Source organism: Sciurus vulgaris (genome assembly GCF_902686455.1).
Source record: "Sciurus vulgaris genome assembly, chromosome: 15".
Lineage (NCBI taxonomy): Eukaryota > Metazoa > Chordata > Mammalia > Rodentia > Sciuridae > Sciurus > Sciurus vulgaris.
This window is the reverse complement of record NC_136476.1, coordinates 68,479,632-68,507,586: the sequence shown is the minus strand read 5'-3', so window position 1 is coordinate 68,507,586 and position 27,955 is coordinate 68,479,632. Positions and strand designations below refer to the sequence as shown.

The 27,955-nt window shown below is 40.6% G+C and overlaps 1 protein-coding gene across 1 annotated transcript; it reads left to right on the top strand.

Annotated features, from left to right (window-relative positions):
• The first annotated feature begins 94 nt into the window (after nucleotides 1-94).
• Nucleotides 95-27,955, top strand: PTGR1 (prostaglandin reductase 1). The gene is made up of 10 exons (XM_079112982.1): nucleotides 95-246; nucleotides 2,296-2,411; nucleotides 4,040-4,085; nucleotides 5,293-5,349; nucleotides 8,521-8,688; nucleotides 13,330-13,447; nucleotides 16,316-16,471; nucleotides 19,132-19,240; nucleotides 22,313-22,431; nucleotides 26,834-27,955. Exons 2-10 carry the CDS (start codon nucleotides 2,306-2,308, stop codon nucleotides 26,942-26,944), a joined length of 990 nt encoding a protein of 329 aa, XP_078969108.1. The 5' UTR covers nucleotides 95-246; nucleotides 2,296-2,305; the 3' UTR covers nucleotides 26,945-27,955.

Sequence of the window (27,955 nt, the reverse complement as noted above, 5' to 3'; positions counted from 1 at the left end):
GATAGAGGTGTTGAGTCCATCTACAACTGAAAAATAAAACAAAAATAAAAAAGAGCGCGTGCACGCACGTCCCTCAGTTCCCGAGTTCCCCTGGAGTTCCTCTCCCGGCCAGAGGTCTCCGGCTTCCAGAAATAGCTCCTCCCTGGAGAAGCCCCACCTTCCTTGCCAGCCGCCATAAATTCAAGTCCTGGGCTCCCAGCTGTGCCTGGTAGCCTCTTCCCAAGCTAGTGGACTCTGCGGAGTCTGGTGAGTAGGCTTCCTGCTTTCTCTTTTCTCCCACTTCTTCTCCTGCGGGTCCTCCACCTTCTCTTCCTGCGGAGACGCGCCTGTTGAGCGTTTGCGCTTCCCCTTTCCTCTCCTGGTGCTGAGTAATCTCGGGGTCTTGGCACTTGGGGAAACGAGGGAGTCGGGGAGTCGGAGAGTCGGAGTTCCCAATTCCTCAGGTCCAGGCAGATTCTTGGGGGCGTTTGGAACAGGTGCTGGAGGAAGGGGCAAAGTCTGGCTGCATTTCCTTTGTGCCCCTTAGTCGTACGCACTGGAAAGGGGCTGTCAGGGAACTTACTGGACTGCAAAACCCGGGAAGGTGTGAACGAGAAGCAGCAGGATGCGAGGCTGCGGGGAGGTGCATCCACCGCACCCTGCACCCCTCAGCCTGCACCCCGCACCTCTGGTGCCAACCAGGCCTTTTTCCTCCCAGCGCGCCTGCTTCTGTGGCCAGGCTCTTTCCAGGGGGCGCTTTCTAGACTTTTGGCGAGTTCAGAATTACCAGCAATTGCCTTTTTGTAAAGAAAGACAAGAAACTGTGGAATTAAAAATCAACAGGGGCTGGGGTTGTGGCTCAGTGGCAGAGAACTTGCCTGGCATGTGTGAGGCCCTGGATTTGATACTCAGCATCACATTTAAATAAAATAAAAGATCCACTGACAACTAAAACGATATTAAAATAAAATAATAAAAAGACTGGGGATGTGGCTTGATGGTTAAGCACCCCTGGGTTCAATCCCTGGTGCCAAAAATAAATAAATAAATATTAAAATAGACAAACAAACAAACAAACAAAAAAAAAAAAAACCGGGGAACTCAGAAGGAGAGAGAATGTTGGTTACCAGAGTCTGGGAGTGACTTGGGGAGGTCCTGAGGACTTAGAGGTGAAAGGTCACAAAGGGCCAGATAGGAGGAGTAAGTTCCGAGGGCGGCTGCACAGCAGGGTGCAATTAATGATAGTCAATTAATAATGTATATTTCGAAATCACTAAGTAAATTTCGAATGTTTCACCATAAAAATGATAGGTAAGTAAAGTGGGGGATATGCTAATTAGCTTGATTCGATCACTCTACATTGATCACACATATCAAAACATCACATCCCGCGTTTCAGCACTTTGTGGTTTCTCTTGCTTGGTTCAGTATATCACTGTACCCCACCAATTATTAGTTGTCAAGTAATGTTTATGTGTTCAAAATGAAGGCAGAGCTGGGCTTCGGACTGGACCGCCCTCACCGCTCGCTCTGCAATGCGGAAGCGTCCCCTCCAGGCTACAGAGTCTCCATTTCCCGGCCCGGGCAGGGAGACCCAGTGAGATCCTCAACCCTAGCGGCTGGTCTGGTTGTCTGTCGCGGGGAAGGCGTGGCTCCCACGTGAAGCAGGCTAGTTCCGAGCCCAAAGGCCTGACTCCAGAGCTCAGAGCAGGCCTAATTGCCTCTTGCTTTTGGGTGGAGGAAGTTTAAACTCAAATCCTTGATTTCCCCGTTGGAACCAAACTAAAGAAAATTCTCCTGAAAATGGGGCGTAAGTGGTGGCGCCACCCAGTGGCATGCAGGCGTTCCTGAGACTGCCTTAGGACGATGGCTCTGTCCGCCTGAAAGAGGTGAATCAATTTGGGGTTTTGTGTTCGATGCTTTTTCTGAAGATTTAATTCATGAAAAGTGAGAAACTGGCAGTATTTTCACGCCCAGTAGGTGGTCACTGTCTTAGAGAAACTCAGCCTAGTGGTGTCTGGGAAAATTCTGTTGGTTTATATTTTTCCTTGCTTTGAAGGTTTCTTTAAGGTACACTGGCCATGATAACAATGTCTGTCTTATAAGGAAGTTTTTGGGATAAAATGATATCATATATATATGATATATATGAAGCTTAGCACAACACCAGAAACAGTAAACAAACTTGGCTGATGTTACCTGATAATATGAGAAGTAGTATGTGTGGTTGTGCTGTCTGGCTTCAGTGCAATGGCTAGGGAACTGTAAGAATCCAGTCACTTCATGGGAGCTGACTACATATTTACTTTGTTCTAGGAGCTTCAGGATGGTTCTTGCTAAGAGCTGGACCCTGAAGCAGCACTTCAAGGGCCACCCTACTAATAGTGACTTTGAGTTGAAGACTGCTGAGCTCCCACCCTTAAAAAATGGAGGTAAGTCAGACTCCTAAGATTTTGGTTGTATCAGTTAGGCTTTGCTGCATAACAAACTACCCCAAACCTCAGTGATGCTAAGTAATAATTATTAATTCACAGTTCTGAGGGTTGGCAGTTGGGGCTGAGTTAAGCTGAGTGATTCTGTTGGCCTCATCTGGGCTATGTGGTTATTTTAGGATGGTTCTCACTCTTGTTTGATGGTTAGCGGGCTTTCTAACCATTGTTTGATGGGGTGCAGGCCTCATGTCTCCTCTTTGAGGCCTTTCTAGTAGGCTAGTTGGATCTCTGTTTCAGTGTGGAACTACAGCAGCTGAATTTGGCAAAATTTCAGCATGCAGTTGCTTTTCAAGCCCCTACTTATATCTTGGTTGCTAATATTCCACTGGTCAAAGTAAGTTACATAGCCAAGACCAAATTCAAGGGGTGGGAAATGAATTCTTTTTTATGTTTATATTTGTTTGTAGTGCTAGAGATCAAACCCAGGGCTTTCATTACACAAGCACTCAACCACTAAGCTACATTCTCAGTCCCTGGAAATAGATTTCCTGATGGGAGGAGTGGCCAGAAGGCCAGCACAAAAGAGTAAGGAGGTATTTGTAGCCATTTTGCAATCTGCCACACAGGCCTTTTTGGGGTCTTATATATGAAGTCTCGATGTCATGTTGGAGGATCCCTCAGTTTTCTTTAATAATTGAAACTCATTCTTGGGTGCATTGCTTTTCGTGGCTCTGACAGACTATGGGGAGGATGTCCTCTCTGGTGAGCCTGATGATGACTGTGGTGGGCACTGCCACTGCCAGCAGCTCTGTGCAGAGCATGGATTAAGAGATGGCTGTAGGGGTCGGGGGGAAGGGAAAAAAAATAACAGAATGAATCAAACAACATTACCCTATGTAAATGTATGATTACACAAATGGTATGCCTTGTACAAACAGAGAAACAACATGTATCCCATTTGTTTACAATAAAAAAATAAAAATAAAAAAAAAGAGATGGCTCTAAGCAGTGTTCATAGGTAGGTAAGTTTTTGAGAAAAGAGGATGCAATCAAGTAGCATGACAGAGTTACCGTCCCAGTTAAGTTGTGATGGCCAGGACTCAGATGCAGAATTCCAGGAAACGTGCATGAGGGTGATTCCAGCACAATACACATTCTCTCATGATAATTGGGACAGGTAATAAAATCCTATGTGAGCACTGTGGCATAGTGGTTTCAGATAAGGTCCTGGGCAAGTTCATTAACCTTAAATAAAACGGAGACAATAGTCGAGAATATCAAATGAAATAATCCCTGTAAAGCAAGGAGTGAGTGCTGAGTAAATAACCACTTTGTCACCATCATCATTGTTATCGTCACCGTCACCATCATCATCAACTAGGCTGGGCCAAACATGAGACCCCTTCTTGTCTCTTCAGTAGAAAGCACAGATGAGGGTGGAGCTTAATGGTAGAGCACTTGCCTAGCTTGCAGAAGGCTCTGGATTTGATCCCCAAAGTGGTGGGGAAGCACAGAAGAGGGGGCAACCCTGAGGCAGAAAAATTATCTGCATTTATTCAGAATGCCCCAGACAGCATGGGCACCAGGCCTTGAGTTTCTAACTGCCTGTGGAATACTTTATTTTGTAGAGGTCCTGCTTGAAGCTTTGTTCCTCTCCGTGGATCCTTACATGAGGTATTATCTTCCTTCTAAAAATTCTTATGCTGTGTGTTGGACCCTATGCTGAATGACTGAAATGCACCTTTTAAAATAGCCACCTGACAAAATGTTGTCATTTCCACGTTTCTCCCAGTGTTATTTCAGTGATGGATACACTGGTGCTCATCTGAGAAGCGCGATGAGGGATTACCATGCTTTCTTTTACGATCATCTTCTACCTACTCTGCACAGTTTGCCTTTTATTGTTCACCAGAATTGCTTCTGGGAAAAAAATTTGAAAAGAAAAAAACTGCTAACCCCAAACTCATCCATTCATTTTGGGAAATAATTTGGGCAGAAGTTGCTAAGATGAAACAATTTCCCAAAAGTTGCTGAGACTAAAGCCAGATATTCTTGCCTTCCGTTGACCTATGTTGTTTTAATTCAGGTAATCTATAATTGACTCAAATTTATATACTAGTAAACGATTCAAGGAGGCAGGGAATAAAAAGCCTTTGAGGTAACGAATGCCCAGCAATTTTTGCCTAGATAAGTAATGTATTCTCCTTCATTTAAATATTTTTTTTCATGCTGCGCATGGTGGTGCATGCCTGTGATTCCAGCAACTCAGGAGGCGGAGGCAGGAGAATCACAATTTTTTTTTTTTTTTTTTTTTTTTGTGGTACTGGAGATTTGAACCCAGGGCCTTGTGCAAGGCAAGCACTCAACCAACTGAGCTATATCCCCAGCCCGAGAATCACAAGTTTGAGGTCAGCCTCAGTAACTTAGTGAGGCCCTAAGCGGCTTAGTGAGTCCCTGTCTCAAAATAAAAAAATAAAAAGGGCTGGGGATGTAGCAGAAGTAAAGTGCCCCTGGATTCAATTCTCAGTACCAGAAATATAAATGAATGAATAAATAAATAAATAAATCCATAACCAATTGATAAAGATTCAAATCTCAAATGTAAAATGCAGTTTAAAATGTTAACTAGCATCCCTACCTAAAATACCGAGTATTTTAGGTATATTTTGAAAGTCACAGTTTCTGTCCAGTCACAGAAAGCTACTGCTGGAGTGCATCCTGGGGGTCACAGAGCAGAACCACCCTTAACTGCTTCACCTGATTGTATCTGGATTTCGTTTCTGCACATACTTCCCCAGTGGTTTGTTCGTTTGGCTTGAAATTCAAGACCGTATTTCCCAGATGCTCTTAAGTACTAAGAATGGAATTTTATTTTTTTCAGAGTGGTGTCCAAAAAGTTGAAGGAAGGCGATGTGATGATGGGGGAACAAGTGGCCAGGTAATTTTCTCCATTTGTCCCAGTGCTTGGGAAATACGCCTCTTGACCTCCTGCTGGGTCCTGTCTCTGTCCATTGCTCCTGCTTCAGCCTGTGTGGTTCACGCTTTTTGATTTTAGAAGCAACTTGGGAGATTCTGCCCACTTCCTGACCAACCGAGAATGAGGGAAGATGTGGAATTGTCATCTTGCCTCACTCTGCACTTTGAATTACTTTTTTAAACAAAAGTATTCATCCAGTTTATAATTATTGTAAAACTTCAAATAAAGCAAAAATTTAATCTTGAAACTAAAATTCCCTCTCATCTGAACATTAGAGTCTGTTGTTAAAGTATTGTTATTTTAAAAATTATTTAGTACACATACTTTTATATAGTTTTAAGTGGGAATATATGCCATTCAACAAATTGCTTTTTTTCTTATTTAATATGTCACAGATACCTTTTGTTAACAGTATATAAATATATAATCTACCTTTATTAAACGTTGTAAATTTTCCCATTATATTCTGACATTTACCAAATCTACTGATAATTGTTTCTTCTACTACAAATAATTCTTTGAGGAACTTGTATTTATCTTTGGATATCTGTGTATTCTTTGTTCACCTGGATGAGAATGACTTACATTAAATTCCCAGAAGTATAAATTCTAGCTCAAAGTAGATGCATATTTTTAATTGAAAAGACCATGACAAATTGCCCTTCCAAAAGATAGTATGAGTCTGGACGTGGTGGTGCACTTTTGTAATCCCAGCTTCTGTGCTGAGGCAGGAGGATTGCAAGTTTGAGGCCATCCGGGTAAGGTAGGGAGACCCCATTTCAAAATAGAGTACACAGCTGGGGTCATGGCTCAGTGGTAGAGCACTTGCCTCCCATGTGTGAGGCAGTGGGTTTGATTCTCAGCATTGCATATAAATGAATAAAATAAAGGTTCATCAATGATTTAAAAAAAACAAAAAACACTTTTTTTAAAAATAGAATACCAAGGGCTGGGGATATAGGTCAGTGGGAGGATGGCTGCCTAGCATACACAGGTCCTGGGTTCAATCCCAGTACTGGGGGGGGTGGGGAGAGGAGATGGTTTGAGTGTCTACTCCCACCAGCAGTATTAAAGATCCTCTTTCCTTAAATCTATGCCCATTCTTTTCCATCTCATCTTTGTGTTTTCTTGGTTTTTTTTTTTTTTTTTTTTGTTGTTGTTGTTGTTGTTGTTGTTCTTGTTTGTTCATTTTTGGGTTTTGTTTTTATTTTTGTTTTTGGTTATTGTGCCGCCCTGGGAATTGAACCCAGGACCTTGTGCATGCTAGGCAAGCACTCCACCATTGAGATATATTCTGAGCCCTTTCTGTTGGTGTTGGCAATCTGAGATGGATTTGTTGATACTTTTTTTCCCAAAATATTTTTTCAGTTGTAGACGGATACAATACCTTTATTTATTTTTGTGTTGCTGAGGATCGAACCCAGTGCCTCACATGTGCTAGAAAAGTGTTCTACCACGAGTTACAACTCCAGCCCAAATTTTTTGATACTTCATGTTTAGTTCATAGTTTGCATTTCTTTCATTACTAGTGATGTTGACCTTAATTTTGAAATTAATTATCAGTTTTCTTCTCTGAGTTATTTATGTCCTTGCTGTTTCCTTTAGGACTCTTCATCTGTTTTATTGATTTGCAAATACTGTCTGTATGCCAGGGGCATTAGTGTTGCAAGTACTGGGTCTCTTTATCTTTCTACAGTATCCAATCATAATTTAAATTTTTAAAAATTTGTAATTATGGCCTTTTTGTTTCATATTATGCTTAGAAAAACTTTTTCAAAAAATTGTTAAAATATTCATTCATGTTTTCTTCTATATTTTGTTTAATTTTTTAAAGGTTTTCTTCTTCCTTTTTTTTTAATTGGCAAAGAACTTTTATTTTATTTATTCATATGTGGTGCTGAGAATCGAACCCAGTGCCTCACACATGCTAGGCAAGCACTCTGCCACTGAGCCATAACCCCAGCCCTAGTTTAATTTTTTTACATTTAAATTTGTTAGTCATTTACTTTTTATGTTGGAATGAGGAGTGAGGTGTTTGTATCTTAAATGACTAGCCAATTAGCATAATCCATTTGTTGAAATCCTATTTGAATTTTTATTGATATTTCAATGACCTTGTAGATTGATTTAAAGGAAACTGACATCTTTATAGTCTTTCTTTCCAAGCACAGGGTATGCTTTTCCATTAATCCATTTTGTCTTATATCCCAGTAGCAAGGTTCTTCCCACAGTTTTGAGGGGAGGTACAGAGGATTGAACCCAAAGGCATTTAACCACTGGAACCAAATCCCCTTCCCTTGTAATTTTTTTAAAAATTTTGAAACAGGATCTCACTCAATTGCATAGGAACTTGTTAAGTTGCTGAGGATGGCCTCAAACTTGCAATCCTCTTGCCTCAGCCTCCCAAGTCTCTGAGATTATAGGCACACACCACCACACCTTGCTTCCCATATTTTATACATTTCTTGTTAATAATCAAAGAATGAACATGTATTGTGTTTGCTGAATTGGTGGACTTTGAAAACATAATAGCCATTAATGGAGATGGAAGTGATGATACTTCTACTCATTGGATGATAGCTATTGATGAATGAGATACATTATCAGTCAAGAAATTGGCACAATCTTCTAGAAAGCAATTTAGCAACATGCACCAAGAGTTATAAATGTTTTCATACTCTTTGACCTAGTAATTTTACTTGTAAAAATGTTGTCTAAGGGGCTGGGGAGATAGCTCAGTTGGTAGAGTGCTTGCCTTATAAGCACAAGACCCTGGTTCGATCCCCAGCACCACAAAAAAAAAAAAAAAAAATGTTGTCTAAGGAAATAGTAAATCCATATTTATAAATATTAATTAAAATGTAATTTACATTAGAAAGGATACTGGGAATAAACTAATCATGAGGAATAATTAAGTTCATTATAGCTTTTTTGTGTGGGGTTGCTGGGGATTGAACCCAAAGGTACTTTATCACTGAGCTACACCCCATGCCTTTGAGACAGGGTCTCCCTAAGTTACTGAAGTTGACCTCAAACGTCCTGTCCTGAGCACTAACAACACTAACCTCGCAGCTTCTCGACCTCCACGAAAGGGAAGAGGTGTCACACGTCTTAATGTGCTTTGTCTTTCAGAGTTGTAGAAAGTAAAAACTCAGCCTTCCCAATAGGAACTATTGTAGTGACTTTTTCTGGCTGGACATCACACTCCATTTCTGATGGGAAAAGACTGGAAAAGCTGCCTGCAGAATGGCCAGATTCATTACCACTCTCTTTGGCTCTGGGGACAGTCGGTATGCCAGGGTGAGTTTCATGGGTATTTTTCATTTGTTTGAATGCCTGACCTTCTGGTTTTCCAAGTTGGTTTGTCCAGAACTTGGTCCACAAAAAGAGACTTGAGGCATTATAGGCCTAGTGGCTGATGAGAAAAGATGGTTGGACAAAGAAGGGAAGGAGATCTATCTAAGAGTTAATCAGTAGATGAAAGGACAAAGAATGGATGGATAGATATATACACAATGAAGTACTATACAGCCTTTAAAAAGAAGGAATTTCTGACATTTATGACAATATGGACAAACCTGAAAGACATTAAACAAAATAATCCAGGCAGAGAAGAACAAATACTACATGATCTCACTTATATGTAGAATCTAAAAAAGTTGAACTCAGCAGACAGGAGAATGGTAGTTAGCAGGGGCTGAGGGGCTAGGGAACTGGGGAAATGCTTATCAAAAGGTACAAAATTTCAGTTAGACAGGAGACATGAGTTCAAGAGACGTACACCATAGTGCCTATAGTTAACAATATATTGTATACTTGAAAATTGCTAAGGGAGATGTAAAATGGTCTTTCTATGTGAGGTAATGTGTATGTTAATTAGCTTGATTTAGTCATTCATATATATAAGTTTCAAAACAACATGTACCATACACACACACACACACACACACACACACACATACACACACACACACAATTTTCCCTTGTCAAATACAAATAAATAAATAAAGAGAAGGAAAGGGTGGGCTGGACTCAGCCTCGATGCTGAAGGAAAGCTAAGGGAATCAGGCCGCCTCCCAGGTGTAGAGGAAGCTCAGGTGAGAAGCAACAGTGAGTGAGCCCCTCCAGCAGCCGGCAAAATGGCAACACTAAGGAACCAGCTCCTCCTGGACCTGGTAGGCTCTTAGCATCAGCCACTCATCTCTGCCTTTATGTCAGAGTTTAAAAGGGAAAGGGAGTTCAGTCAACCTGGCTTTTCTGCGGTCTGCTTCCTCCTCACCTCTCTCTGTATGCATCTGTTTCCTGGGGCATAAGAGGCTCTGAGGTTTAGTTTGTTGAGATGAATGACAGCATTGTTCAGTCACTCAGCCTGGCTCCTGGCTGTATCCCTCAGGAAGACTCCAGTTCCCCGCTGAACTTTGAACTTGCGGTTTCCTCTCATGCCCTGGAGAAGCAGGGTCATTACCATTAGTGTCCCTAAACCTTTCCGGCCTGGAATTCACTTCTTTCTTTTCTCTAAGTGGTGTGATCTTTTCTTTCTCCTTCTCCCCTCTCCTTCTTTGAAGGACTTCTAAAGAATGAAATGGAACTATATGCCCCCAAATCGGCCTGTTACAAAAACAACTTCCATATATCCCAAGTTCACATTCCAGTTAGAATTTGAGCTCGGAGTCACCACTGCGAAAAGACTGTGAAATTAGAGACTGCTTAATACCTTCTCACTTTCCATTAGTGGACATTAACCAGAATTATAGCACGTCCTGGTTTTTCCTGCCTGCCCTTCACCCTCTGCCACTGACAGCTCCTCCTCCTGCCCTGTCTTCTCACCCAGTCCTTCTCTCTGCACTGAGTCTGGTGGAGAACAGAGGTGAAGGTAGACCTGAGGAAACTTGGGAGCACGTCCCCCCTGACTTAGCAGGGGAGAAAGTTATTTGTAAGGTATTATGAGATCTTGACTCCTCAAAGAGAATCTGTGTGTATTTCTTATTCATCTCTTCCACACCTCTTAGGAATGCACTTCTACTCTTTTCAATCAACTTTCTACCAGTGGTTCTCAGTGATTGAGGGGAAAAGTTACATCATGCCTGTTTCTAAGCATTCTGTAGCCACATGTCACCCACTCATTGAGACTCCCTGCCATTGTGGATCACTTACCAATGAGATAGGTCAATTTTTAAGAATGCCAGGACCATTGCTAAAAACTATAAATGATGTTAAACTTTGAAATCAGTGTATTTCAGCACCCACACTCCACAGATTTAACATCCCCCCACTGAGTTTTGTGTCATTCCCTTCAATTTAGTTGAAAGACCCCTTGTGTTTTGCCATCCATGTTGTTATTGTCCAATCTTAGTCTAAAGCGCACCGTAATTTCCCCCCTAGGATTCCTTTGTACCTGACTACTCCATCTTATCTCCATTCCTTAGTCAGCTTTCCATCACTATAACAAAATGCCTAAAATAACCAACTTATAAAGAGAAAAGTTTTATTTTGGCTCATGATTTTAGAGATACCCATCCATGACAGATTGTCTCTGTTGCTTTTGGGCCTGTGGTGAGGCAGCACATAATGGCAGTAGTGCATGATAGAACAAAACCACTCACCCGTTGGCCAGTTAGTGAAAGAGAGAGAGAGGAAGAGACCAGGGTTCTACTGTCCCCTTCAAAACATACGCCCAGTGACTAAAGACTTCCCCCAAGGGCCCACACCTAAAGCTTCTGCCACCTCTCAATAGTGCCTGCCAACTCAGGAATGAGCCTTAACACACGGGCCTTGAGGAACATTTCAGATACAAACTACATTTTACTCTCCAGGCTGTTGCTTCTGTTAAGTCCCCCTTTGTCCAAAGTTCACCTTTAATTTTGCCTAGAATTTCATTTTTTAATTGATGTCTCCATCTTATCTCCATTTGATTTTTAAAAGGAAATAAATCTAGGAAAAGGCCTTGTATATCTTAGGTCAATGCATAAGCGGACTGGAAATACCAAGAAGGTGGATTCAGAGATGCCAGATGCCGGGTGCCATGGGTATAATGACACAATCAGCAAATGTATCCTCTGCTTCTCTTTGGGGACTAAGCTAATTTGCCCAGAAAACTCTGGTATTAGCATTCATTAGGCAGTGGTTCTCAGTTACTAGCATTCGTAAGAATCACCTAGGCTCTTGTTAAAATTTAAATTTTCATGGCCCAGTATTTCTCAATCAGTGGATCTAGGATAGAACTTCAGAATTTAAAATTTTAACAAACAATGCAGGTAATGCTGAGGTAGGTAGGTGATATTCAATCCATCTATCGAAAAACATGGGGTTAAAGGAACCTCAGACACAACCACTCATGGCTTAATGATAGGGATATGATCTGAGAAGTCAGTCATTAGTTGCTTTCATCATTAGGTGAATCAGAGATTATATTTCCACAAACTAAGTTAGCTGCAGTGTCACTTGGCCTGTAATTTTACAGACCACTATTGTATATGCAGTCTGTCGTTGACCAAAACATGGGTCTTCTGAGGAACATTGAAGATACACATCTTATCTGAAATGTATTTGAATCCTCAGAAAAAGAATATTTCCTGTGCCTGTCACTGCCTTCCCCTTAAGGGTCCAACTGTCATGGGCCCCAAATATAAGCAGAGGCTGAATAAAACAAAGTTATGCTAACATGTAGGTTCTGTTTTATACAGAAATAACTCCAGTTGAATTTGTCTGAAATTCTGCAGGTCGCTGAACAGTCACCATAATGCATATCAATTTTTTTTTTTTTAATTTTTCATGGGTAGCATCAAAAATTTTAATTAACATGTCAGTAGGTGCTTAATATAGAATTTCTAAGTGAAATTCTTTGCATTTTTTAATAAATCTATATAATTTAATGAATTTTAACACAACACACTTATGAGGTTTCCAGCCAGATCAAGAAATGGAATCTTAACAGTAGATTTTTTTTTTTTTTTACAGAGTGCATTTTGATTTATTGTACACAAATAGAGTACATCATTTCTTTTCTATGGTTGTGCATGATGTACATTCATACCATTCGTGTAATCATACATGTACACAGGGTAATGATGTCTGTCTCGTTCCACCATTTTTCATACCCCTTCCCTCTCGTTTCCCTATATGTAATCTAATTCTTTGGCACAGACTAAGGATGCAAAAATACAACTTAAAAATTTTCTATAATGAAACTGCATGTCTTTCTCAAGCCCTCAATTTGGCTGGTTTAGTAAAAGAAAACTTCAGTGATTTCTTACTGGCACCACAGGGACAGCTTCTTGATCTTGATCTGTGTTGGCCTTATGCTGGTTCCCTCTCAAAGTCTTCAATCCAGTCCCCTTCCAGCTTCAATCCACTGAGGTGTGGTGGTGTCTTCACCCAAGTCCCACCATTACTGTCTACACTGCATCTCTGTAGGCCCAGTAGTTCTTTCTTGGCAAGCTAACTTCACATACCCCTTGAGGTGACATGGGGAAATTTCTTCCATACCTCTTTGGAGCTATGGAAAACTCAGGATGCTGTCTTTGAGCCTCTCATGCCTATCACAGCATAGCACCCACACTGCAGGTAGGGTACCATGTTAACCCGGAGGCCTTCTCTGTGAAGCTCACCATCTCCTTAGGACTTACATGGAGGCAAGACATGAGTTCTCCATTCTTGGATCCCGAAGTTTAAGGAGAATCAATCTTCTTTCACCCCTGAGACTTGGCCTGAACATGGACAGGATGTAGTCCCTTTCCAGACAATTCTCCATTCCCTTCCAAGTTCATATCATCTTGATTCTTACCTGCGGGTAGAGAAGAAGATGAACCAAGGATCATTCCCTATATTTCTAGTCTTTGACTGGGCCCCATGACACTGGGCTGCTGAGAAGGCCGTCAGGGTTTATATAAAAAAGCCACAAGGAAAGGAACAATATTCACATATCCTGTTTTCTTTCCTTAGCCTAACCGCCTACTTTGGCCTGCTTGACATCTGTGGTGTGAAAGGTGGAGAAACAGTGATAGTTAATGCTGCGGCAGGAGCAGTGGGCTCTGTTGTGGGGCAGATAGCCAAGCTCAAGGTAAGTGTCCTCCTCCAGTAACTTTTAGCCAAGACCATGGAGCGCACTGGGAATGCGACAGTGAACACAGAGCCCTTCCCTGGCCTCAAGGACTTTACTGTATAGACAGTGGGTCTTGCTTAGAAGTTAGAGATTGAGAAGTAGGGAGAGGGGAAAACAGTGTTTGCTGAATGTTATTATTTGATAACATTGCAGTATCAAGTCAGGAGCGGCCTCCAGCCAGAGTGGGATTTTGTAAGCACTAATTATTTTTTTACTAGACGTTCTTTGGTCACAGCTTAGCCTCCTTTTTTCATGACTGCATCCTGCAATAGAAAGAAGAGCTTGAGATCAGCAGAGCCAAGAGTCATCGCCCACGTGGCCCCATTGCAGTCTATTGCACCAGCAAGAAATGGGCAGTGAGCCTGGGGCCCTGTCCTGGGAACTAATTCCTGGAAGGCATTCAGGGCACAGAAATTCTGACCCTGATGTAGGCAGGTCTCTGCTCAAGGGATCCAATCTGATGGTGGTATACAGGGCAATAGGCAGCTTGGACCTGGTCAGGATTTGTTACCACGTGGTTGAAATGTTCCAAGCTGCATTAGTTTAGCTAACCTAGCTTTGCCAGAGACTGGGATGCAGGACTCAGGATCTAGTTCCTAGGGGGTGAGGTAAATGGAATGCTGATGAGTTCAGGGCTACACCCAACAGCCAGGGATGAGGGCTGGTTTCCAGTGCTAATGGGGGCGTGGAATATAAATGCGAGGCTGCCTTAGAGATGGCAGAAATTGTTTATTTAAATAAGTAGGTAAATAAATAAGAGTAGAAGTTGAATTTTATAAATGCCCTTTTAGCATTTATCACATTAATTTTGCAGAGTGAGTTTTACTAACTTTCCAATATAGAACCATTTTAGCATTTACAGAATAAGTTTTATTTACATATGATATATTATATATTTATACTTTTGGAGTTAACTTGGTAACTTTTTGGTTTTGGTGCTGAGGGTTGAACCTAGGACCTCACGCATGCTAAGCACATGTTCTACCACTGAACTACACCCCAGCTGTGATTCAATAACATTTTAGAGGGAATATTTATAGATGAGGTTAGTTTAAAGTTTTGTTCCCCACCCTGGCCTCAAACTTAGAGTGTCTAGCTAGACTTAGTTTATTAGATTTACAAAATAAATAAGGAATATTTCCAATACTTCAATTTCAAGTGTTTTATCCAAGGGATTTTTATTCCAAAAGTTTGGTAGGATTTGCCCTTAACCTTATACTTTTATATTCAACTCTTCTGTTCATTTTATGTATATTTCATGGAAGTAGCAGATAGCTGCATTTTATCTTTTTACCCCATCTAAAAGTCTCAGTGTATTAACAGGTAAATTTAAGGCACTCATAAGGTATCAAAACTGGAATGTTGGGGCTGGAGATATAGCTCAATGGTAGAGCACTTGCCTAACATGCATGAGGCTCTGTGTTCAATCCCCATCACAAAACAAAACAATGCTGCTGGAATATTTTGTCAAAGTCATTCCATTTTGTTTTTTGATTATTGTTTCTGTATTTATTTCCTCCCTTTATTTAAAAATCTAAGTTTTGTTTACAATCTACTTGTGTTTAACTTTTATTTAAAGTCTGTCTTATCCCATGTATGATGGTACCCACCTGTAATCCCAGTGACTCAGGAGGCTGAGGCAGGAAGATTGTAAGTTTGAGGCCAGCTTCAGCAATTTAGCAGGACCCCATATCAATAAGCCAGGAATAGCAGTACACACCTGTAATCCCAGTAACTTGAGAGGCTGAGGCAGGAAGATGGCAAATTCAAAGCCAGCCTCAGCAACTTGGCAAAGCCCTAAGCAACTTTGTGAGACCCTGTTTCTAAATAAAATATTAAAAAAGGACTACGGATGTGACTCAGTGGTTAAGTGCCCCTGGGTTTAATCCCTGGTACAGATATAAATATATAAATGAAAATAAAAAGGATTGGGGATGTAACTCAGTGGTAGAGGGCCCCTGGGTTCAATTGCCAGTACCAATAAATAGAAAAATAGAATTTGTTTTATTTATATTCGGCTAGTTTCTATGTGCATATTTTCTATACAAAAACCAAATCTATATGTCTAGAAACTTCTAATGTAGTATATTATACCCTTTTATTCTACTCCCATATTCTAGATTTTGTTTTCAACAATCTAATTTTATTTTTAAATTTTTTGGGGGAGGGGCAGGGATTATTAACAGGTGTGTGCCATTGTGCCCAGCAACAATCTAATTTAAAAATTCTGTATTATTAAAATTTGTTGGTTATAACATCTGAAAATGCCTTCTAACTTTGCTAGGACTAGATTCCCAAAGACCTGATCCCTTTACCTCGTAGCTCTCATTCTGAGAGTGCTTTCCAGAATGCTCTCCAGTTCCTCTGTGCTTAGGCAGCATCTAGTACAGAGCTTTGGACCAAATCAAAGACTAAGGGCACCGCTCCCCAGAGCACTGTCCATCATATGAGCCTGAGTTGAAGAACCAGTGCACCAAGAAATAGCTTTACATCATTACAAGGGAAGAGAAGCCTCAAAATGGAGAACCCAGGAAGTCAAAGGAACAGGTTGTTAAAGAGACAGGTTGAAATGGACCACAAAGCAAAGAAACATAGGAAGGATCTGCTGAGAGGTTAAACAAGCTGAAGCTGAGTTGTAAGCTGTTTCTGGGACCAGTTCCACCCCTGAGGTCTGTTGTTCCATGATCGTATTCCTCATGTAGGAAATATGTGCTTGGGGAACCTGACCGTACTAGACCAGGAATGTGGAGTTGGTCCTAGACCAGGAATGTGGAGTTGGTCCATGCTTTTGGCTCATGAATGGTTCCTATTTCTCTCCCCATTTAGGGCTGCAAAGTTGTTGGAGCAGCAGGGTCTGATGAAAAGATTGCCTATCTTAAAAAGGTTGGATTTGATGTTGCCTTTAACTACAAGACAGTAGAGTCTTTGGAAGAAACTTTGAAAAAAGCATCTCCTGATGGTTATGATTGTTATTTTGATAATGTAAGTGCAAACTGGACTTAATATCTGATATATTAATAAAGCACAAAATAAAGGAATATACTAGTTTCCTTCTAGATTGTAGGAAGAATACCTCTTTTCAAGATATCTTTATTGAGACAGAATTCACATATCATATAATTCATTGGTTTAAAATATGAAATTCTGGGCTGGGTTGCTCAGTGGTGGAGCACTTGGCCTAGTACATGTGAGGTCCCCTGTTCAATCCCCAGTACCACACACACACACAAAATGTATAGAATTCAATCATTTCTAGTACAGTCACAAAATTGTACAACTGTTATCACAGTTTTAGATAAGAAACACTCGTCAGCTGTCACCCCTTTGTTTTCCCTAAAAAGTGATCTTTTGGGACTAGTTTCTTTCACTTAGCAAAATGTTTTCAAGCTTCATCCATATTGTGGGATTTATTAGTACCTTGTTCCTTTTATGGCTAAATATCTCACTATATGGATATACCACATTCAGCAATTGATGCACATCTGATTTGTTTATAGTTTTTGGCTATCATGTATGATGTTGCTGTGAACATTCATAGACACATTTTTGTGTGAATGTTTTCATTTCTCTTGGGTGTTCACCTATGAGTAGAATTGCTAGGTCACGTGTTAACTTCATGTTTAACATTTTGAGAGACTACCAGACTATTTCACAAAGTGGCTACACTATCTTCCACTTCCCTACCAGCAGTCTGTGAGAGCTACATTTTCTCCGTACCCTCAACAAAACTTGTAATGGTCCATCTTCTGATTATATCCATCTGAATTTGAAGTGATGTTTCATTGTGGTTTTGATTTACATTTCCCCTATGGCTAATGATATTGAGGACCTTTTCATATACCTTTGTGTATCTTCTTTGGAGAAATGTGTCTTCAAATATTTTGCCTGTTTTCTGATGGGTTATTTCTGGGCTTAAAAGAGTTCTTTATGGATCTGGTTACAAGTCCCTTATCAGATTCAGCTGACTTTTCCTTATTCGCAATAGGTATATTCTGTTGAATCACAGGCACATTGAACCATTGCTTCTAAAAGAACTATGTACATATATGTACATTTCTCACATTAATTTTTTTTTTTTTTTTTGTACCAAGGATTGAACCTAAAGGCACTTAACCACTGAGCCACATCCCCAACCCTATTTTGTATGTTATTTAGAGACAGGGTCTCAGTGCAGGCCATATAGCCTATCTCGTAGAGACAGGGTCTCACCGAGTGGCTTAGCACCTCACTTTTGCTTAAGCTGGCTTTGAGTCCTCATTCCTCCTGCCTCAGCCTCCTGAGCTGCTGAGATTACAGGCACGCACCACCAAGCCTGGCATAAATTATAATCTTAAATTTTAAAAGTACCTCTTTATGATAGTTTCTATTTTCTTTACAGAAAAGAAAATGAGGTTCGGAAGTGTTAGGTAACTTGCCTGTGGCTGTTGTACCTACTAATCCGGGAGGTTGGCATTCATACCCCTGGAGAGTTTTTTGAACTACACTGCACTGCCCCCTACTGTCTCTTCCTTGAATCTCTATGCAAGAGTTGAACATTCCTGGTTCAGCCTCTGCCCTGGACATCTGTGTCTTTCTCACTGCTCTGTGCACGTCTGCAAATGACCAGGGAAAGCTCTGAGTTTTGATTTGAAAGTTACAAATTTTAGGACATAGGATGAAATCTACTAATAATGAGGGTCAACCCTATATGGCTTGCAAATATTTTCTCCTATTCTGTGACTTATCGTCACATTCTGTATAGTATCCTTTACAGCACAAAAGTTTGAAATCTTGATGAATTGTAATTCAAAAATTTTTGTGTTGTTGTTCTTTGGGTTTTTGGTATCACGTCTAGGAAGGTCTTGCCTTATTCAGCGTCATCAAGATTTATTCCTGTTTTCTTCTATGAGTCCCATAGGTTGAGTTCTTACATTCAGGTCTGTATTTCATTTTTTTTTAACACAATATCTTTATTTATTCATTAATTATTTTGTGTGTGGTGCTGAGGATCGAAGCCACTGCCTCACACATGGGACACATGGGTAGAGCAAGCGCTCTACCACTGAGCTGCAGCCCCAGCCCTGTATTTCATTTTTTAAGTTAGTTCCTGCATGGTACAAGAAAGAGGTTCAATTCCATACCTTTCCTAAAGGATGGATTCTTTTTCCCTCTGTAGAATTATTTTGGCATTTGTATAGGAAATCAATTCATCATAAATGTAGGGTTTATTTTTGGACTCCCAATCCAGTCCCACTGATCTTTATTTCTAGTTTCACACCATCTTGGTTAATTTAGATTTGTAGTAAGTTTTGAAATCAGAAAGCGTGAGTCTCCAACTTTGTTTTTCCTACGTCTTTGAATATTTTTCCATACTTTTAGATTATAGAGCAATAAGACTATTGGACTGATCATTAAATTTTATTTTATTTAATACATTAATATTTAATATGTTAAATTTATTTTATTATAAGGTATGCTCTTAGAGTCAAATAGAAATGTCCATTTCTAATTTTTTTTTCAGTTGCAGCTTTCTTCACCGTTGTGCTAATTCAATCCACTTTATTTCTGCTAAAACAATATTATGAAATAGCAGTTGGGACTTAATGATTTCTCCTAATTCCAGTGTTTAGATTATTTAAGGTGTTGTTGTTTCCCCTGTTTAGGTAGGTGGAGAGTTTTCAAATATTGTTATACCCCAGATGAAGACATTTGGAAGAATTGCGATCTGTGGGGCCATCTCCACATACAACAGGACTGGCCTGCCTCCCCCAGGTAACGAGCTCATGCAGTGATCACAGGCTTAGGGAGCTTCAATCAGTGACTATCAAAATATTAGAACGAATTCCTGATGTTCTTGATGAAATGTGAGGACATAGCATTTATTAAATGTATTTTGTGCTAAATCAGCTTAGATTTCTTTTATTTCTTTATTTTGCAGCATTTGAACCCAGGGACACTTTACCAGTGAGCTACATCTCCAACCCTTCCCCTGCACCCACCAGCCCTTTTTTTATATTTTATTTTGAGACAGGATCTTTTTAAGTTACCACAGCTGGGCTTGAACTTGCACTCCTCCTGCCTCAGCCTCTTGAGTAGCTATTATAGGCATGTACCACCACACCTGACTTATATTAGATTACGATATAGAAAAAGAACAGGATCCAAAAGCATGGAAGAAACACTTATAATAAGTTCTAGTTTTTTACCTATCACTTTCTGCCAATTTGTGAAAAGAGAGCCATGATTTAACTTAGAACACTTTGGTTCTTCATGAGTATGAGATCCCTAGGTGGTGGAGGTGTGCTGTGGGTGGAGGGTGACTTGATATGGGTCAAGGGAAGGGCAGGCTGCCATGTCCTTCAGTCCTAGGCAGTGCTTCCTAGAGCAGCAAGACAGTTGGCTTGACCAGGCTGACAATTCCCACTAAAAGGGAAAGCGGGGCTGGGGATATCGCTCAGTTGGTAGAGTGCTCGCCTCACAAGCACAAGGCCCTGGGTTCAATCTAGCATGGAGGAGGCATTTCTGTGGCTTTGCTACCCTGCTGTGCCCAGCATTCTCCACTCTCCACTTTTTTTTTTTTTTTTTTTTTTGCAGTACCGGGGATCGAACTCAGGGCCTTGTGCTTGCAAGGCAAGCACTCTACCAGCTGAGCTATCTCCCCAGCCCTCCACTTTCTTATATTGACCTTCCCTCCCCCTCCACACTCCATAGAGTTTCAAAAGCAGTATCAACAGAAAACTGTATTCATTTCTCCCAGTCCTATGAAAGGTCTTGCACAGTCCTCATATCTCTGATGGGAAGAAGAATGGCCTACACACCTAAAGACTCCTTAAATCCTATTGGCAACGGACATAAAACAGACCAGTCTTCTGAGCTCCTCATATTGCAAGCAATAAAATCCTTTTCTACTGCAATGATTCTGTGCTGTTACCAAGATTACAGATTTACTATAGTCCCCCCAAAAAGGACTCTTCTAGACTATAATCAAGATCTAGGCAACCATAAATTGTTTACTCATTCTATGATGGGCTTGACTAATGGGAATGAAGTTTTATAGTCTCACTAACAACACAACTGCATGGGGAAGGTGGCTTAGAATGGAAGGGGCTGAGGGGGACAACTTGCAGATTCCCTCTTGGGCTGTGAAAAAAATCCAAGACACTACCTTCTCCAAGAAGGAAATTCCAGGTTCATTTGGCAACTTTATTTTTATTTTTAGGGACTTTTTTTTTTTTTTCTTCACCTTTATTTTTCTAATTGCTGCTGAGCTAGAATCGTGGGAAATCATCTGCTTGCCAACTGAGCAGAGTTCCGGGATGCTTTTGCTTAGACACATCTAATTAGGCTTAGCCAAATATTTTAGCTACAGTAATTTGCCCTTGTCTTTTTAGTGATTAGTCTTAGGAAGTTCAGCTACTCAGGTAGATCTGGGAGATGTCAGCTGACTTAGTGCATTCCCTTTTAACCAGATGGTGTTCTGTGTTGCCTCTGATTCCCAGAAATTCCAACGTATTCCACTACTAGGATAGCTCAGGGGCAAATAATTATTTCCACCAAAACTTACTGCCACATTTGCTTTTTTTGATCTAAAAAAAAAAAAAAACCTAATGTTCCCATCAGGATGGACTAGGCCAGCAACAGTATTTCCCAGATTAAAAATAGAGGTTCCAATCTTTAACTAAAAAAAAAAAAAAAAAAAAAAAACTATAGTTGATGTGGGTCTTCTGAAGAAGCATTCTTTCTGCCTCTAATCCCATTCTTTCTGCTTTTCATTCAGTCTAGCATGTGGAAGTGTTGCTCATCATGCATCAGTTTCTGTTGGTTCAAAACAAAGCTCCATTTTTCTGCTGATGCTACTTTTTTCAAAATAGTGAGTGGGGACATTAGACTTGAGTGATGCCAGTTATCCAGGATGTGGAGGAAAGATTCTGCCACTTGTCTCATCTTTTCTGGCTCTGACATTCCCTAGGCATCTTTATCTGGCTTCTTGGAATTTGTAAGACTTTGCTTAGGTACCATTCTCTCAGTTTCTGGACACTTAGGATTCCTGGGAAAATGAACCAAGCAACCACTACAATTTTTTCTCTCTTACAGAAAAATACTTCCTTCTTTACAGGCTGAAGGAGGACCCTGTGCTCTTTCTAGGCTGATGGTTCTCAAAGTGTAGACCCAGGACCAGCAGCCTAACCATCTCCGAGGAATTTGTTAGAAATACAAATACTTGCCACATGGAGTGGTGCACTCCTGTAATCCCAGTGACTTAGAAGGCTGAGGCAAGAGGATTGCAAGTTTGAGACCAGTCTCGGCAGCTTGATGAGACCCTAAGCAACTCAGTGAGACCCTGTCTCAAAATAAAAAATAAAAAGGAGTGGGAGTGTAGCCCAGTGGTAAAGTACACCTGGGTCCAATATCCATTACAAAAGAAAGAAACACACTTTGATCCACTCCAGATCTACAGTACTTACTATATGTCTGTCTGTCTCTGTCTCTGTCTCTCTCATCCCTGCTTCCATCATCACTCATTTTTTCCTAATTTCCTTGAGTCTCTCTTTCCTTCACAAGGATACTTGTGATTTTATTGAAACCATTGTATGATCTAGAATAATCTCCTGATCTCAAGATTCTTCATGTAATCATGTCTACAAAATCCTTTTGCCACATAAAGTAATATATTCGCAGGTTCTGGGGATTTGGATATAGATGCCTATCAGTCAGCAACCCAATGGATCAGAAAGAGTGAAGAGAATGGAAGGGGGAACAGTGACAGTGACTTGTCCTGCTCGTATTCTCACCCTGAAGAGCACCGTGTGGACCCTGTTGCCCAAATGTGCCCTCCTCTTTCAGGCCCACCCCCAGAGGCTGTTATCTATCAGCAGCTCCGCATGGAAGGGTTCATCGTCACCCGCTGGCAAGGAGATGTCCGCCAGAAGGCTCTGAGAGACCTGATGACGTGGACCTCTGCGGTAAGGGGACCAGAGCCTCCACATGTACACTGGCTCCCGTTGGCTTCTGCCACTCAGTACCATCCATCCAGCAATTCTTCCCTCTCTCTGCTGCACGGTCCAGTTCTCCCTGTCTTGTGGATCATTGTTTTTCAAATACTAACCTTGCTTTTCCCAACTTGAAAAGGAACACGAAACAACCCTCTTTAAATTTCATTGTTCTGCAAATACAGGTCCATGTCACTATTCCCCCTTTGATAACAAAGTACCTGCAAGTGTTGTCTGCCCTCACGCACAGTTCTTCTCTTTCCATTCTCACTCGAACCCACACATCAGGCTTTGGCTTGGCCACAATTCTACCAAAATTGCTTTCATCAAGGTCATCGATGTTCCTCACCTTGGGAGATCCAGTGGCTGATTCTGAGCGTTGCTTGGCTATCGCCAGGATCTGACAGTGATCTCTCTCGTTAATCTGCTTTCTTTTCCTGGCTTCCCTTATTTCTAGGTTTTCCTCACTGATTAGTCTTCCTCGGATTTCTCTTCTAGCTTCTTCTCTTCAGATTAATAATAGAGTGTCCAGGGCATGATCACTGGGTCTCTTTCCCTCTTACCCACACTCTATCTGTCCCTTCATTATCTCATCCAGGCTCATGGTTTTAAATACCATCAGTATGCTGACAGCCCCCAAATTTCTATCTCCATGCTGGACCTCTCCCCTGAAGTCCAAAGTATATCCAGCTGCTCGACAACTGCACCTGGATTCCTAATACACATCTCCAAGTTAACATGTCAGAAACTAATCTTTCCCACTAGGCCTGCTCCATATTCAGACTTTGCCATCTCAGTTATGACAATTCTACCTTCCTGATGGCTCAATCCCAAAATCTTGAAATCATCTTTGGTTTCTCTCTTTCTCTCATACCCATGTCTAATCTGTCAGTAGATTCTGGTGGCTCAGTCTTCAAATATGTGCAGAATCTGACCACTTCTTCCACTTCCTCTGCTACCATTCTGGTGCAGAATACACCCTGTCTAACCTGGATGTTTGAAGCAGCCTCTAGCTGGTCTCCCACTTTTGCATCCCTATTGATAATTCCCAACACAGCAGCCAGAGCAATCTTTTAAGGCATAAATCAAATTGTGATACTTATGCTCAAAACCCTGCAAGTTGCCCATTTCACTTAGAATAAATCCAAAGTGCTTATAATAACCTACAAGGCTGTACGCAGTGGCCCCGATGCTTCTCTGGTTTCATTTCTTAGCGTTCACTCCCTGGCTTGCTCTCCCAACTCCTCACCAACCGTCCATAACTGCTTGCTTAATTTTCTCCCCTTCATATCTTTTCTAAACAGTACCCTGTGGATGAGGCAATTTTTAAATTTTTTAGAAAGTTTTAATTGACATACAATGTACACATTTATGAGATACAGTCTAGTATTTCAATACATGTATACAGTGTATAATGAGAAGATAGGGATAATTGGGATCTCCAGTACATCAAACATTTATCATTTTTTTGGTTGGAACATTCCAAATCTTTTCTGGTAGCTGTTCTGAAATACACAATTAATTGTAGGGAACCATAGTATGCTATAGAACATTAGAATGAATGAACCAACTTTTAAAAGATCATTTTCTTGGGGGTTAAAAATGATAATAGCAGCTATAATGAAAAAGCTGAAGACTAGAAATAATCCAAAGGACTATCAACAGTAGAACAGATAAAACAAATTGTAAAAATACATACAGTGCAACACTGTTCTTTCATAAAAAGAACAGACTACTGATACATGCAATAACTTGATTGAATCTCAAAAACATGTTGAACAGTAAAATCTGACACGAAACACTGTATTATCTCCTTTATATGAACATTAAGTGATAAAAATCAGAACCATCATTGCCCATGGTAATGGAAATTAACAGAAGGGAACACAGAGGAACTTTCCTGGACAATGGAAATGTTCGAGTTGTGAATGTGCATTTATAAAACACAGCTAAGTTCAAGTTAACATCTGCACATTTCACTATTTGTTAATTTTATCTCAGTGAATATGTGTTAAAATGACCTTATGTTCCAACCTCCTTTTCTAATCCTTATCTTTTCATCCACAGAAATTACTAAGGTTTAGTAAATACTATAATTCACCTGCTGGTTTATATGTATTGCCCATCTCCCTTCCATGAGACTATAGCCTGCATGAGGAGGGGCACTGTTCACGCATTTTGCCTTGTGGTGTGTCCCCAGCACCCAGAACAGCGTCTGAGTCAACGTGGGCACTAACGGGAAATGAATGCAGGCACTAGACACAGTTATTTGAATGAATAGTTGTCGGAGGGGCACATCAATGGGCCACGGCTCTCCAGGTCCTGGATTGGAAAGAGCCTTCTTACAGCCACACCTTTTGATCCAGAGGAAGAATCCGTTCCCTTTGTCTTGTGCCAGTGACCATTTTCCCACCTTACCATGTGGAGTTTGAGTCAACAGAAATCCAAAGGACCAAGGTGCATTATTCTAGGGTTAGAGAAGAAAAGTGATACAATGCTTCCTAATTCCTGGCCTAAGATCATTTCCTGGTTCAAAGAAATAGATAGCCCCTCTGGCAGCCAGTGGAGCTTGGCGATCTTCCCAGCCTCACACCTGGAGTGCTGGGCTGGGTTCTCTCCAGAGAGCGGGGAGGAGCTGAATCATTGCAAGTTCTCAGCCTGCAGCCTCTTTATCCTTGTTGGTGAAATTGAATCTAGCTCCTCTGTGATCACAGCTGACAAGAAACCATTGTGCTGGTGTCCCTGATGCTTCCTTCTAACAAAGCGAAGCTGATGACAGTTGCATTTTAAGTTATTTAATGAGTTGACTTAGTTTCTTTCTAATCCTCCCCCCATCTTCTATTTTTTTAAATCTACTTTTTATTTTAGAACAGTTTTAAATTTGAAGAATAGGAAGATAGTACAGAGAGCTCCCATATGCCCTGAATCCTATACCATAATTTCCCCTATTATTAACATCTTACATCAGTATTTGTATTAATTTTCTAGGACTACCATAACAAAATACCACAGACTGAGTGGCTTAAACGGCAAAAATGTATTTTCTCACAGTCCTGGGGCTGGAAGTCCGAGACCAATGTGTCAGCAAGGTTGTTTCTTTGGAGGCCTCTCCTTGCATCCTCATACTCTGTGTGTATGTCTATGTCCTAATGTCTTATGACACCAGTCCTGTTGGATTAGGGCCTACCCTCATGACCTCAGTGTATCTTAATTACTCCTTTAAAGGCCCTGTTTTCAAATACAGTCACGTTCTTAGGTATTGGGGGTTAGGACTTCAACAGAGAATTGGGAGTAGGGGGCACAACTCAGTCCATCAGTCCATAACAGTATTCATTCTCTATTTTTAATCTTTAAACTGGATTCTAGCTTTCCATCCTAGCCAGTTTCTCTGCCTCTTTAAGAGCAGGAATGAGCAAGAGCTTTCAAGTCAAGGGTTCAAATTCTAGCTACCCAACAGTGGAATAAATCTGACCTAGTTTTCCTATGTACATATGTGAATATATCACAATCTCACCATTATGTATATTCACAGGGGAAGGGAGAAGGAAAGAGAAAAGGGAAGTACCTGGGACTGAATTAGAGCAAATTATATTCTATGCGTTTACAATTATGTCAAAATGAAGCCCTAATGGTATATATAACTAAAAAGAACCAATAAAATAATCTAGCTTCCTTACTTTCTTAGTGAGTTCAAGCAAATAATTTTGTCCACAAATTCATAAAGGCACCTAGTCATCGATACAATTCATTAGGGGGAAATGATATCAGGTAACTCAGGTCTCTACCTAAGACCCCTTTCTAAAAAATCTTGAAAATATAAATTAGTTCTACTTAGTAGACTATGGGCCTTGTAGTAGAAAAAGAAATGAAAAACCTCCTTTACTAAACCTCCTAAATAAAAGTTAAGCACAAATTGGATGAGCCTGGGCTTGAAGAGGAGACAAATAATTAAGACTGCTGAGGTGTTTATGCCTCACCACTGCAAAGGCCAAAGGAGGGTTGAATCCGCATCCTCTGGCCACTGGAGGTGACTAAGACAGTAGTACCTGGCTCCTTTCTCCATCTACTTCCTCCTCTTTTGAGCTCATTACATAATTAACCTTTTCTGTATGATCTACTTAGAGATTGCTTAATACTGCCTGTGACTTTTGTTACACTGATGATGCTATTAAATGCTTCTTTTGTGTCCTTTGTAACCTGTTGTGTATACCAGGTAAGTGGCTCTTGCTCCCAAATTGACTTTAAGTTCACAGAAAACAGGGTCTCCATTTCATGTTTGCAAGGTCCCCATGATATACTTGATAAAGTGATTGTGGGGATGAGAGTATCATTTGGCATCAGAAGCCAACCTATTATATTTGTTGTTTTGATACAGGGTAAAATCCAGTATCATGAATACATTGTTGAAGGATTTGAAAACATGCCGTCTGCATTTATGGGAATGCTGAAAGGAGAAAATTTGGGGAAAGCCATAGTGAAAGCATGAGAGGAAAATGACACATGAACCACCGCTGGACAATTTAGATAATTAGTTTTTCACCATTTAGTAAAAACATATACTGCCTTAATTATCTAACTGTGATGAGTTTGACCTACCTAATAAAATGCATTTAAGTGGTTTGTAGTTAATGACAGAGAATGAAATTTTCATAGTTAAGAACAACCAATCACCTTCCTACCTACTACTGCTCCTCCTGGGTTATGGCAGAAAATGATGACTTTGAAGTCTGTGTGTTAGCTTTCCATTATTGTGACAAAATGTCTGAATAATCACCTTGAAAGAAGGAAAGGTTTATTTTGACTGTTTTGGAGGTTTCAATCCATGTTCTATTGGCCCCACTTCTTTGGGCCCAACTGGTGGGGCAGTCCATCATAATGGAAGCAGGGGTGGGAGAAGCTGCTCACCTTGTGGCAGCCAGGAAACAAAGAGGACAGAAAGGAGCCAGGGCCCAATATCCTCTTCAGATGCATGCTCCTGATGACCTAATTTCCTCCCATTAGGTCCCATCTCTTAAAGATTCCACTCCCAATAGTGCCAGTCATCCAAACCAAAGCAGAGTCTAAGAGTTTATTACCTCTGTGGCTTTAGGCTTCTCATTCTTCATTTTTAAATTGAGGATTGTTACTTCCTTCCAGAAATTGGTGAAATTGAAATAATAAGATCCTTAACCCTATTGATTATAACAAGAAGTAGTAATCATGCAGAATACAGGGGTCTCAGGGCCAGCCCACATTGGCACTGTCTAGGAAAGTCTAATATGAACCAAGAAAGGCAATCTGTTCATTCACAACAGGTGTAAAAAAGATAACACCTAGGAATATTTATATATCTTTACAATTTTTGCAAGATTTATATGAAAAAAAACCTTTAAAAATTACTGAAGAACACAAGATTTGAACATATGGAAAAAGTAACATGCTTTTGGACAGGAAGATTCAGTGTCAGAAAGATGTCAATTTGTTGATCAATTCTGTCATCATCAAGAGGAGAAGTAAA